At 43.1% G+C, this 13,814-nt stretch overlaps 1 protein-coding gene across 2 annotated transcripts in view; it reads left to right on the top strand.

Moving 5' to 3' along the window:
* LOC125879070 (E3 ubiquitin-protein ligase SMURF2) overlaps positions 1 to 13,814 on the top strand; it is an 81,868-nt gene extending 68,054 nt beyond the window's left edge. For both annotated transcript variants that reach the window (XM_049560681.1, XM_049560682.1), the window contains exons 13-19: positions 2,683 to 2,786; positions 3,940 to 4,054; positions 5,180 to 5,358; positions 7,689 to 7,947; positions 8,046 to 8,247; positions 9,072 to 9,147; positions 10,850 to 13,814. In XM_049560681.1, coding sequence (XP_049416638.1) covers positions 2,683 to 2,786; positions 3,940 to 4,054; positions 5,180 to 5,358; positions 7,689 to 7,947; positions 8,046 to 8,247; positions 9,072 to 9,147; positions 10,850 to 10,949 — 1,035 coding nt within the window. In that variant the 3' untranslated portion in view covers positions 10,950 to 13,814. The remainder of the gene's footprint in view (positions 1 to 2,682; positions 2,787 to 3,939; positions 4,055 to 5,179; positions 5,359 to 7,688; positions 7,948 to 8,045; positions 8,248 to 9,071; positions 9,148 to 10,849) is intronic.

Genomic DNA, 13,814 nt, shown 5'->3' on the forward strand with positions numbered 1-13,814 from the left:
AGATAAAAGTTGGACAACACTGTGTTTCATCAACAGTTTTAATTAGATACAGAAGTGCTTAAAAAGAAAGAGACTGTTGATATGTGGACAGCCATCTTTGATTTTGAAGTTGGGTTGGTGGAGTTCGTCCGACTCAAGTGGGAGTTCCAGTTGAAATTTGAAACTGGGAACTGTGGAATGCGAAACTTCCCAGTGCAAATTGAACGCATCATTAGAAGTGATGGCCATAACATGACCCTGTAGAATTGTGCGTTTTTTAAAATTATTTTTTATGAAAAACAAAAAAAATCTTTTTTTTTTCTTTTTAAATCGAATTCATTTAAAAAAAAATTAAAAGTGAATTCTCTTTTTTGTTATTTTTATTTTAGGAAAATTGAATTTACTTTTATTTATTATCTTTTTATTTAAAAAATTGAATTCACTTTTTCACAAAAAAATGTGAATTAATTTTTTTAAAAATGAAAATAACAAAAGTGAATTCACTTTTTTTTTTTTAAATTATTTTCTAAAAAAGTGAATTCACTTTTTTATATTATATTTCACACTTTGAGCTTCTTTTGTGCACGGACATCTCAAGTACGCTGATCTCAGCCTGTGAACCTTGGGTTGTCCAGCCCAGTTGCTTTGGCGTGCAGGTATCTCCTCTGCCGTCTTCTCTTTGTCCATTGTACCGACGCACCCAAGATAAACTTTTTTGTTGCCCCAACTAGGCGCAGTTTCACAGCAGCCCTGAGACTAATGCTAAAATACGCCGTTACTGTTGATAAAGTGCTGCTGAAGCATATGTTATATGTCACACTAGAGGCTGATGCTGTTGTGTAACATGTCTCACCTGTTACGCCTCTTTTGCTTACGGGACACCAACAAGCCGTCTGAAATCACACACTGAGGCGGTTTGAAGAGACTCTGTAGCCGCCCTATAGAGCAGTCTTTGTGGATAAAGGGCTAACTTCACAGCAACTTAACACTGTTGCATAGAAACTACACCGCCATCTAGTGCTTTGGAGGTGTAACTGCAGGACGACACAGACCCACTGCACAAGTGTAAGTGCTCACAGTGCTGCAGGCCTCTTGCGTAAAGCCTACGTACAACAATAAATCAGCTGTAAGAGAAACAAACAGCACAAAACTCTGATTCTCTTGTTCCTGCAGAGCTGCTTGTGATTGTACAAGTTATTTATTGACGCACCAAAGTTATGTTAAACATCCCCTGAAGGATTTTCTTCCCTGCTCTCATAAAGGTCGTTGCCCGCAGCAGTTTGGCTGTGAGAATGATTTCTCTCACACACACAGTTATCTATGATGTGTGAAGGTAGTCTGTTGGAAATCTAAAGCAGACCTCGTGTTTGAGATGAGGGTTTGCTCAAGTACATTTTCTCAGCTGGGGAGTTTTTTTTCTTTCTTTGCATCTAGGAGGGCCTTCATCAGAGCAACAACACCTGCAACAGACTGCATGACCCTCATAAAATATGCACTGGAATGTGCTGGAACAGCCGCGTCTCTTAATCTGAACGAAGACATTTTTGTTGGCTGATCTCAATGTGAGAGAGAGAGAGAGGGCCGGGAGGGGTGGGGAGGGGAGGGTGCAGAGGACGTTTTGAGGTTAAGCGAGACATAACTGCACAGCGTCTCCAGACCAGCTGAAGCATTACAGTTTGAGTGAACAGGCAAGTGTTAGCTGGTGGACTGTCAGACTTGTCTTTATGTGTACTTTCTGGTGCAGATAAGAGCTTCTCATTTCTCGCACAGCACCTCTCTGTTGTCTGCTGTGTCTGCAGGGCATAGTGGAACCTGGCTGTGTTATTATAGTCTTACGGCTGTGTTTATTATAACTGCCCCTAATCCACTTTAAATGAGCCCTCCCCCCGACGCTGTGAGCTGTCTGCACGTGGGATGAACACTGATTGAGGCGGAGAGAGCTCAGCCTTACGACAGAGAACCAATTTAAAATGACTTCTGTAACTGCCACGCTGCGTCTGTCTCATTTCTTATAAAACTGCTACAGACGAGCCTCGCGCTTTTAACGTCAGTTCTTTCAGGCCCTGATCACACAGGGAGTGTTTTAGCAGCTAGAAGCAGCTTTTTGTAATTGTTTTTAATGAGAATGAAGCTTCTTGCGCGCTGTTTTTGTGTTGTGATGCACCTCACATTTCTGCGCTCTAGGCACCTGGCGTTTTTGCCGGAGCGCTCTGAACTCCTCAAGTTGAAAAATCTTCAACTCAGAGCAGAAAAGCACCCCATGTCATCTTTTTCTCCATTGTCCAATCAGATGAGAGGCGGGCCTTCTGTGGTGGTCACGACAGCAACTTTACAGTTGGTAAACATTGGAGGAGAAACTGGTGGTAGAGGTGGAGATCAAGGCAAAAAAATTGTCCTTTTACTTAGGACATCCGTGCACTTTCTGTGTGATCAAGCTGTTAGAATAGTCTCAAAGTTTGGTCAAGCAGTGAAACAGAATACATGTTCAACCCTGGAACTGGTCACACGTGATGTTTGTTTGTGTCCCCAGAGTCAGGACCTGTCATGTAGGTACTGCAAACGATAAATGGCTTCTTTTCAACCCCACTGAGAACCGCTCTGTAGCATCAGCAACTAGCAAGGAGAACACAGCAAACAGCAGTCTGACTGATGCTGTCACCGTCTTTGACGAGGCGTGTGCGTTTGTTTGCATCTGTCTTGCAGGAGTCGTATCGCCAGGTGATGAAGATGAGGCCGAAGGACCTGTGGAAAAGGCTAATGGTGAAGTTCAGAGGAGAGGAGGGGCTCGATTATGGAGGAGTGGCCAGGTAAGAAGCTGCAGCAGAAGAAGAGCATGATACACAAAACACACCCTCCTCCTCTCATTCCTCAGGTTGTACGTCCTCGATTTGTGTCCTCGCCTCCTCTCTCACATCTGAGTCCCTGCCACCTGGGATGCGAGCAAAGGAGGCAAGGAAGAGACACAAGGAGCAAGGATTTAAATGGACAGTTCACCCCAAAATCAAATGAAATATTTTTCCTCTTACCTTTAGTAGAAGGAAGCGTGCATCTACTGCGAGCTCACCTAGCACCACTGAGCTGGCTATTGTTACAGCTCAGCTGAGGCAGATGCCATTAATGTTTACATCTCGTGCTGTCACGATACGAGCCTCTAGTAGATGCACGCTGCCTTCTGTGCGGTGTTACAGCTGGTGGGTGCAGCTCAGAAGAAAATAGTTCCCGTGTGAAACTTCTCACAACATCTGTGGATTATCATGAGTAACCAGGTCATGATTTCGGCTGAGTTTGAGTTTTTCAGATGTATTTTTTTGGTGCTTTGAGCACCACAAGTACTCAGCAACTCACACCGAAACAGTCTAGATTGATAAAATGTTCAATAGGTGAAAGAAAAAAATGTGAATGTTTGATTTTGTGCTGAGCTGTTTTGTTAGAAAAAAGAGACATCTGTGCTTCAGAGCTGTAATTTAAAAGCGACATCAGTAAATAATGACGTGTGGCACAGCTGCATCATCAGCTCTGTGTTGCACCTCTTGTATACATCACGGGTAACAAAAAGACTCCTGCAAAGGATTCATCTGTGCATCCTCGCTCATAGCACCTCCAGTGAGCCTCCTCTCTCCTCGAGATGCATTTCAGAAACTGAGACATCCATCAAGATGGCGCGCTGAGATCGATTTCCAGATCAAAGGCATGAGAACGGAGAAGAGAGGAGGCACAAAACAGAGAAATGAGAAGAGCCCTCACACTTTGGTTCTCAGTCTGCCTCCTAGTGGAGGAAACAAAGAACACAACTCACTCATTGTTTTGTCTGGTTTGGTCTCATTTCTTCATCAGTTCAAGTTCTGAGGTCAGAGATGTTTCCAGCTGCATCCTCAGCATTGTAACTCCACTGTGAGTCCTTTTCCTCCCCCTCCAGCTCCTGTCTGACCTCTGTGTGTCTGCGTTCTGTGCTCTGTGCAGGGAGTGGCTCTATCTGCTGTCACATGAGATGCTGAACCCGTACTACGGCCTGTTCCAGTACTCCCGTGATGACATCTACACGCTGCAGATAAACCCGGACTCTGCGGTCAACCCTGTGAGTCAAGACAAGACGAGAAAATCTAACTGTTGTGTGGCATTGACGTGCCAACTAAAAATGCGTATGCACTCGCCGCTTTGAGAAGTTTTGGATCAACAGGTTATCTGCAAGTCTTGGAAAGCATTAATTTCAGTTGTATTACATTTGCATATGTTTTGAGTGTTTGTTCTTGCCTTTCATGAGACTGGTGTGAGAGTGGATTGTGCTTCAGGAGTCTGAATTTCAGTGAGCGCTATCAGACTTGTAGCAAATCTGCACTTACTGCCAGCTGCAGGAAGCTCAGTGTCTCGTGATGAGCAAGTGTCGATTTTAGCAAAAACCATTAACTGTTTTTTATGTGATGTGTCAATAGATCCCACTTCTCCATCATCCTTTGGCCGGTAACGGGTGTAAATCACCACTGTCACCACAATACGATATATCGATTCTGTGGACAACAATACGATATTTGCCGATTTTACAAAATCTGCTGAGATACATTTTCGATTTGATGCAATTAAGGGTCCTGCAATCGATATGAGACAATATTATCTGCCCATATAACACAGTCTGTTACAAAAGAAGCTGCCGCCACTTTCTTTTTTCTTTGGCCATAAAAGATAAAACACAAATAATCTCAGTAACTGTAACTGTTTAAACTGACTCCACTAACACATAAAACAGCACATGGGATAAGTTAATGTTGACTACACACGCAGGAGTATGTTTTTAAGGGGACAGTACATGAACACACGAAAAAAAAAGAAATTAAATTAACACGGGCAAGATTACGTCGGTCAGAGGTTCTGAAATTCGGTTTCCATTTATCGCCCAGCCCTACTTTGAGGCATGCTTTGTGACTGGGCTGCAGTGAACTTTGACCTGACTGATCTATAAAGCACTTTGGGTACTTAGTATGGATGTGGCCTGAGGTCACTCGCCGTACTTTTAACTGTTGCTCTCCAGTGTACAGAGGTTATCATGTGGACAGACTGTTGGGTTGTTTTCTGTTGTATCATGTGGATTTGGTCAAAGAGGAATTCACTTGTTTATTGTTATAAACATACTTCAGACACTCAGCTCTGCTGGTAACTCCCCGCCGTCTCCTCATTTGGAAACTGAAACTGTTTTGTCTGCCCTCAGGAGCACTTGTCATACTTTCACTTTGTGGGCCGTATCATGGGGATGGCGGTGTTCCACGGCCACTACATAGACGGAGGCTTCACTCTGCCCTTCTACAAACAGCTGCTGGGTAAACCCATCACCCTGGACGACATGGAGTCTGTCGACCCCGACCTGCACAACAGCCTTGTGTGGATCCTGTACGTACAACGTACATTTAAATACAAGTCGACAGCAGTGTTGTTTTTATTCTGTATAAATGAAAAGTGAAAGATAACACACATGATGCTCTGTGTGTGTGTCCACAGTCTACACGTGATAAGTATCAATCTGTACCTTTAAAGAAAAATATGCAACTTAGGAGGAAATCTCACAAATAGTAAGTCCATGTTAAAACCTGCCAACTGAGATGTTCTCTCCTGTACTTTGATGACAGCGCCCCCTAGAGTCTTCGAATATTTCTTACATCAGTGGTCCTTCAGCACAAGTTTTCAGTCCATGTGTTTGTTTTCACATATATGCACACTAATATGAATATCTGAATATTACAGTATTCTGATTTTTATATGAGTGATGTAAACTTAATATTCTAAATTAGGCCCTTTTTTTGTGAAGCAGATTCAGATCTGTGGGATAAGCTGATATTTGGATTTTAGGAACATTCTTTGGACATGTGTACAGTGCATACAGATTATGTACCTCGTTTGAGGTTTTAATCTTTTGAAACCTGGAGCGACGTCACTTCTTTTAACATTTTTGCAGGTATTTAAACCTTTGAACCTCTGAGCAAACTGGTGTGATTTCTTTCAAAAACATAGGAAGAAAAGCAATAAGCAACTTTGTAAGAAATGTCCCATAAATTGCAAAAAAATATATATATATAGAAATTATTATTACATTATAAAATTATGTTACAGAATTATTTTAATTTTTAAGCACTCTTTTCAGGTCATTTCATTGTTATTGTTTTAAAACAAAACTAATTTGTTGTTTCTTGTTTTTAATTTTTTCCTTTTACTAATTTCTTGCAGATTTTTGTGGTCATTTCTTCTTTGCTCATTGCCTCCTTCCCATGTTTTAAAAGAAATCAAGCCAGTTTGCTCTCCAACAGTTTGCAAGGCTGGGTTGTAGAAATGCATGCCCAAAATAAAAGCCCATAATTTGGGTCAGAAGGAGAAACATTCCTACCTTGAAGAAGGTGGTTGAAGGAGAGGCTGAGTTTGCATCGTCCAACAGGTCCACCACTGGGGGAGAACTTAGGAAAAAAATATTTGGGATTAAAAGAAGCAAATTGGCAAAAGCATCTCCAGCTGTTCTTCTTTTACATTATTTGACTTTATAAATAACATGTTAGGGCTTGTTAATCAGAACATGCACAGCTATATGTCAACATGACTATCAGTAGAATATTTCAGATGTGTTTTTTAAATCCGTCATCTGAAAAAAAAAAATCTATACGCACAGAAACCTTGCATGCTGATTCCAGTGCATTGAAAATTCACAATATGTGACAAAAATGAAAAAGACACATTTCCTTCTTTGCCTCTCTCCACTGGAGTTACCTATCTGACTGTCACCGCTCCCTCCCTGTCTTTCATTTGGCACCACAGCTGCATGAAGCTGTCCTCCATCTCTGTCGCCACGTTCTTCTCCTCTTCATCATCGTCCACCTGAATATTACATATCTGAAAGTGACCTATCTGAGTTATGAAATGATTCTGTGTGCCCCATTCCTCTGTTTTATTGCAGATGTGTTTTACAGCCACATTTTCTTCACTGATTCTTGGTCAAACGTCTCTAAAAGTTCTGACGGATGCAAAATATGCAGAGAATCGAACCTGTTCTGAAAATGTTAATGATGGAAATTTAAAATTTCAGATGCAAACATGATTGACGTAACGTGAGGCTGTATTCATTCTTAGACGTGCAGGGTCTTAAAAAGTATTAAAAGTTGATAAATCAAATGTCGGAAAATTAAGGCCCTTAAAAAGTATTAAAAAGTCTAAATAAAGTCTTATTAAATTTTCTTGGCATTCAAGCTTTGACAAAAAGTATCCATGAATCTATAATTTATTTTCCTCCTTGCGACTATTACAAACAACAATGTGCAGGTAGGTAGGCACACTTGGACTGCCATTCGGGGCCATGCGCATACCTGTGCAACATCACACGACGGCGCACGTACAGGCGCCAAACAGAGGAGCAAAAGACAATAAAAAATCCTTCTCATCTTTGCTGAGTTCTGTTGTATGTTTGTGCTCCATAGATTTAATTTCAAACTACAACTGTTTAGTAAGTTAAAGATGCGTTGCTGCTAACGACAGCTTGAAGTGGCGATGAGGTCTTAAGGTTTTTTTGGAAGGTCTTAAAAAAGTCTTAAAAAGATATTGAAATTAACCTCAGGATTCCTGCATATACCCTGGACAGTGTCGGACAAAAAAACAGACTCTGTGCAGAGGCCGTAAAGGTAAGAAACTGAATATTTCTTAGTTGCCCTCAAACTCACAGTCAAATGTTCATCTCTCCTCAGCGACAATGACATCACAGGTGTGCTGGACCACACCTTCTGCGTAGAACACAACGCCTATGGAGAGATCATCCAGCACGAGCTCAAGCCCAACGGTAAGAGCATCCCCGTCACACAGGACACCAAGAAAGAGTACGTGCGGCTCTACGTCAACTGGCGTTTCCTGCGAGGCATCGAGGCCCAGTTCCTCGCTCTGCAGAAGGGCTTCAATGAGGTCATCCCCCAGCACCTGCTGAAGGCTTTCGATGAGAAGGAGCTGGAGGTAATTTCATTGATTTCCCTCATCATATCGCTCAGTTATAGTCTAGGTAGATGGAGTCATTGTATTCAATAAAGTGTACTTCCCTCCTCAACCCGTAGCTGATTGTATGCGGCCTGGGTAAAATCGACATCAACGACTGGAAGTCCAACACGCGGCTCAAACACTGCACTCCAGACAGCAACATCGTCAAATGGTTCTGGAAAGCTGTGGAGTCGTTCGACGAGGAGCGCAGAGCGCGGCTGCTGCAGTTTGTCACCGGCTCCTCCAGAGTTCCCCTGCAAGGATTCAAGGCTCTCCAAGGTACACATGCACATGCACATGCACATGCACATACTGCATGTTTTGTTATGTAAAAGAAAGAAAGTCCTGCTCTTGAAATATCTTGGTGTGAATTACCTTCTTTGTGAGACTCGGACCAGAGTGAGCACTGAAGTGTTAGCCAGCTCATGCAGCTGAAAGGGTTCAAAATGTGTTGTCAGATCCATCATGTCCGGAGGTGTGGTAGTCTTTACCGCCCCTTTTGTTGTGCACACACACTGATCTACATTCACAGTCTCATGCGTGTGTGTCTCATGTTGTTTAGATTTCCCTCTCTGAGATGTTATTTCAAGGTGTGTAATTTCTAAAACTTGAATCAACTCAAATGTCCAGGGCTCTTGTTCATAAAACGAGACTTGATGGGAGAAACTTTGACTCATGCTTCCGAACATTTTGGAGACAGGAAATAGGCGACGCAGATGGCGAGGTGGAAGCCTGATTGTAGAAACTGTCAACTATTGACACCCCTGGTTTCCAGTCACTCACCTCAACTTTTCTTTCTTGGGGATCCCGGACAGAGTTCTGACTAATTCCTTTCAGCGTAACTGATCATCTGTGCTAACCTGAATGTTCAAGTTTGAATTTTTCACCTTGAATTTCACCAGTACAGTCTGAGATTTATTTCTGAGTTGCCATTATAGATCCAGCTGAATGTGAGCAGTCTGAGAATGTTGGACGCTTCAACTTTGAGTCTGATTATGTGAAAAGGAAACAGTCAAAATTTTAAATGACCTTCTGGAAATTACAAAGTGAGAACAGAGGTGCAGAGCAGGACCACTTTAACTAAACTAATTGTGTTTGTACAGGTGCTGCCGGCCCACGGCTCTTCACCATCCACCAGATTGATGCCAGCACCAACAACCTGCCCAAAGCCCACACCTGGTGAGGAAACTGTCTCTCTCTAACAACTTAGACTGTTTGACACTGAGGGGGAGAGTAGTAAATCACAGCCAGCTACAGCCTCTGAGAGACGGTGATACTGCACCAGCGTCCCCGCGGAGTGCAAGAGTTTAAGGGTGCTTTCACACCTGCCCTGTTTGGTTCGGTTCAATCAAACTCAAGTTCATTTGCCCCCTCAGTCAGTACGTTTACATGACACTTGAAAAGAACGAATTATTGCCTTAATCCGACTATAACTGGACAACTGAAGTGCATGTAAACGCGTTACTCCGACTAATATCGGAGTTCTCCAACTCCGATTAAGACACCCAGATAATGCGACTGGAATTCGATTTTCTCCGGCATGTATACGCCTTAATTGGAGTTAAACTAGACAATGCATGTGCGCATGCTCCACACCCCCCGCGCTGGCATATGACCCCGAAACAGACAAGACATGCTATTGTTGTAGCCCTCCAACAGCATATGGCGTTCTTGTCTGCCTCTCGAAATCACCATGACCACGAGGGATAGCGTGCACCTTATCTGCACAATCAGTAACACGTACATTACGTACGAGATGAACAAAGCTGTACGATTATCCATCTTGCTGCTGTTCGAAAATGCCGGTCTGCCGCCTGACTCCAGTTGTTTATTATTAAGTGATGTAATAGGTCAACCGGAAAGGGGGGCGTATTAACCCGCTGAAACGACGCATATCGCCACCTAGTGTTGAGGAGGAGGACACATTCCCGTCAGTAATTCAATTGTCTCAGTTGCATGTAAACTGGGACAGGACAGAAGTCCGATTAGACGCCAAAATCGAATTTTGAGCATAGCTCGATTAAGCTGTGCATATAAACGTACTGACTGTGGTTCGTTTGTGCAGGTGTGAACACACCAAAACAACTAGACCGAGACCTTCTTGAAGAGGTGGTCTCAGTCCGGTTCCAAAGGAACTCTGGTGCGGTTGGTTTGTGGTGAGAAGGTGTTCCGACCTGGATGTGAAGCAACTGCAGTCACATGACACATTGTTTGGGTTAAACATGAGCATGTTACAGTCCTGGAGGATTATTAATGTGCACCTCCTCCTGTACTGCCTTAATATGCACATTCAGCACATCCAATGCATCAAAACATTGTTTTCTAGTTGGAGCCGCGCCTCGTTTTCAAACTGTATGCTTTGACTAAAATGAACAATGACAGCAATATAGTCCACGATGAGCAGCGCTAAAATCAACCTGCGTAGTTGTCCCTCCATTGTGACATTAGAAAGTGTCACATTTATCTTGCAAGTGTACTCTTCTTCAACGTTTGCTTTACTTCCTGGATTTTTCCCACATGGAAATTCTGACCAATCAAGAGCAGCTTTCTCACACAAGGTGTTTGATCTGGTCCTCTTGTAAATGCTGCCGTGAGAACACCAACCAACTCTAGGCAATTATACAACTTTGTGACAACATGAGTCCCTGATTCAGACCAAAGGAGACCACTCTAGGGCTGACAGCAGGACCCAGTCTCCCTCTGGCTTCCCTCTAGTTCACACCCTGCATGTGATCTCTCCTTATTGGGAACAACTGAAAAAAAAAACGCTGGTGCTCAGAAAAAAAATGTTTTACAGACACTCACTCTCATGCAGCAGTGTTGTCATTAAGATAGTCTTTAAAATGCTACTTTAAAATCTGTTCTCCCTTCTGTTTCCCAGTTTCAACCGGATTGACATTCCTCCCTACGAGCACTACGACAAACTATACGACAAGCTGCTCACCGCCATCGAGGAGACGTGCGGCTTTGCTGTGGAGTGAGTCACTGCTGCAGGTAGAGCTCCGCGACAACCAGAAGCAACATGGTTTGGCCATGATGAGCCTCCCCCCTGCAAATCAACCCACTCAGACGGGGGTCATCCACGGTTGCTTCACCCAGGGACGCCCATACTTCCCGGGGACATGTGGCCAAGGACGGTGGGCAAAGAAGACCAGACAATGTCATCTGACTCTGGGTGTTTTTTTTAGACCCTCCAGCCCTCCTTTATGTCTTTTTTTATCATTGAAAAGGATCTCTTCAGCTGCTAATAACTCAGACTATTTACTAACTTGTGGAACCTGCAGAAGTTGCTGGCTCTTCCCTTTTTTTCTAAGTTCATTTTAGCATTTTAAAAAATAGACTGTATTCCATGTAGCAATGCTCCATCTTACCAAGCAGAACACAAGGTCAGTCCACTCTGAAACCACATTAACAAGACTGGTTTGTTTGCTAGAGCACAGGGTTATTAATGGTTACCGCAACCACTCGGAAACACTAAATTTGGATGCAGAGTGTGCATGACTCGGGCTGTTTGGTGCCTCTGAGCGATCACATTTGGGCTATCGGTAATGCCAAGGCTGGAAATCGGGGATGTGTGCGGAGGAGATGGCGAGACTAGAGACTGAATTAGGCCGAGCCCGACTGTTTACAACCCTCTCCAAAGACGGCAGCAGGGACCTCTGCTCCCGAGGCGCTGCCCAGCAAGTAGCGCTGCATCCCCACAAACCTATTCCACACGTCTGACAGCTAGTTTTGTTTGAAAATGAATGAAATGTGTTATTTTTATATAACAGGGAAAATTGAAAAAGAAACAATAAAATTCTATATAATATATATAATTTATTGCTGTTATATTTCAGAAACCCCTATCCATTGTTTCAGAAACACAAGATCTTTTAAATGTTAAGTGTTACTGTTTAAATTATAGAAGACAATTTGTGAAAACAGAACTAAGCTTGACTGAATTTCACTTACGAATGCTGTGGTTTATTTCCTGACATGACCTCTCTCACACTGTACGAGGAGAGGAATGTCTCAAAGAGCAAAAAAATCTCAAACACACAATGTCCTCTGAGTGCCATAATCATTTTTGAATGAATGACTCTTTGCTAATATCGAGCGGACCCTTTAAATTCTACTGATTTCATCCTGGAGCTACACGTGGTGGCGTCTCCCGACCCTTTTTATAACACTTTGTCATTTGTAGCTGGGCTATATTAATGTCACTAGCTTGAAACCGACCACTGATTTCTGATGGTATTCTGTTGAGAAGAGTCCAAAGTCCATCTTTATTGTGATGCCTCCACATTGTTGTTGTTGAAAAAAGAAAAAACCTCGACTACCTTCTAGCCATGTGGTGCTAAAATAGCATTAACGTTTGTCTTATATTGGCAACCTTACTCATTGACATACTACTGCTTAAAGTGCACACTACACGACTCATGCTCGTACCTGTCTGTGGCCACAAAATGTTTCCAAGTGATCAATAGCTCTGGCTAGCCACATTCTCAGGAGATGTCATATGTAGTTTGTAACGTCCTTTGATTTGACGACTGATGAGAAACGAATTCTGAACGCTTGTTTTGATTTCCTGAATGTTTAAGTTTGGTATTTTTCCACCTGGACAATATTTTCCTGTGTTTCTGTGTGTGAGACACAGCTTCTCTGCGTTCCTGTCGTCCATATTTCTGCATGTTTTCTGAAAGATTCAGACGAAATGGAGCAGTACGTGATCAAGAAATAGAACAGATACAGATAATGGTGCACTCGCTCATCCCTACTAAGTCAGTGACAAAAACAAACTTTAAGTGGACGTACATTGATGGTGAGTTCATGCCAGAGTGGATACATTACTGCTGCAGCCGTTTCACTCAATACTGGACCAGAAATTGTTGTTCCCCGTTTCCACCAAACACTCTCAGTACAGCACCTTTGGAGCCAGCAGTAACCCTTCAGACATGGTACCTAGACCCTGTTCAGACAGTGCTCTTAAATGTGGGCGGGGTTGTTGTCACTCACTGCTCCGTCCAGCACTCACTGTATTTCCTCCTTTATCAGTCTGCACCTGGTTTATCGTCCACAGAACGAGGCTGCACGCCCACATTTTCACGACAAAACAGAACAGGCTGCAGTGAGAGTCTCTCTCCATGGGATATTTAAAAATAGCAGCTTTGTGCATTTAGTCCTTCTCAGGCAAGCTCAGGGGTTTAGTGTTGCTGGAGCCCACAGGAACGACTGTCTGCGACGCTTTTTTGGGGATTAAAAGTTGCCGGCAGTCGGCCCAGTGAATGAAGTTCTTTTTTCTCAGACTCCAGCTGCTGTGAGAGGCAGCAAAACATCCTTTCATTTTATAGTTACAGTTTACTAATAAAACTCTCCACAGTATGAACAGTGGTTACATGAGCCTCAAAACCAGACACAACTCAGCCCTGAGCAGAGTGACCGTCCTCTACTGACCAATCAGACTGCAGTGTTCACAGCTCCACCTTTTAGTACCAGATCTGTGTGCTAGGTACCCCAACAGAGGGGGGACCAAACATGGGGACGCTAAGGAACGCTTCTGTTGGTACCATCCACAACTTTTCACAGTGGAACAGAAAAACTGAACTAAACCATACCGCTCAGTGGAAACAGGGCTTCAAACATAAGAACATGGGAACATAAAGTCCAGGTTGAAGAATACTGAACTTTCCCTTTAAGGGTTTTAAAGTCTTGTTGTTTAAATTGCTTCGCCCACAGCAGACCATAAACACACAGTAACCGTTGCATGTGTCCATCTGTGTTTTTAGTTGAAAGGAAACTGAGTGAGATGAACCTGATTTAGCCTGTGACACAGTGACGTTTTTATTCACAGAAAGGGGGGGGGG

Source organism: Epinephelus fuscoguttatus, linkage group LG19 (assembly GCF_011397635.1).
Source record: "Epinephelus fuscoguttatus linkage group LG19, E.fuscoguttatus.final_Chr_v1".
NCBI lineage: Eukaryota > Metazoa > Chordata > Actinopteri > Perciformes > Serranidae > Epinephelus > Epinephelus fuscoguttatus.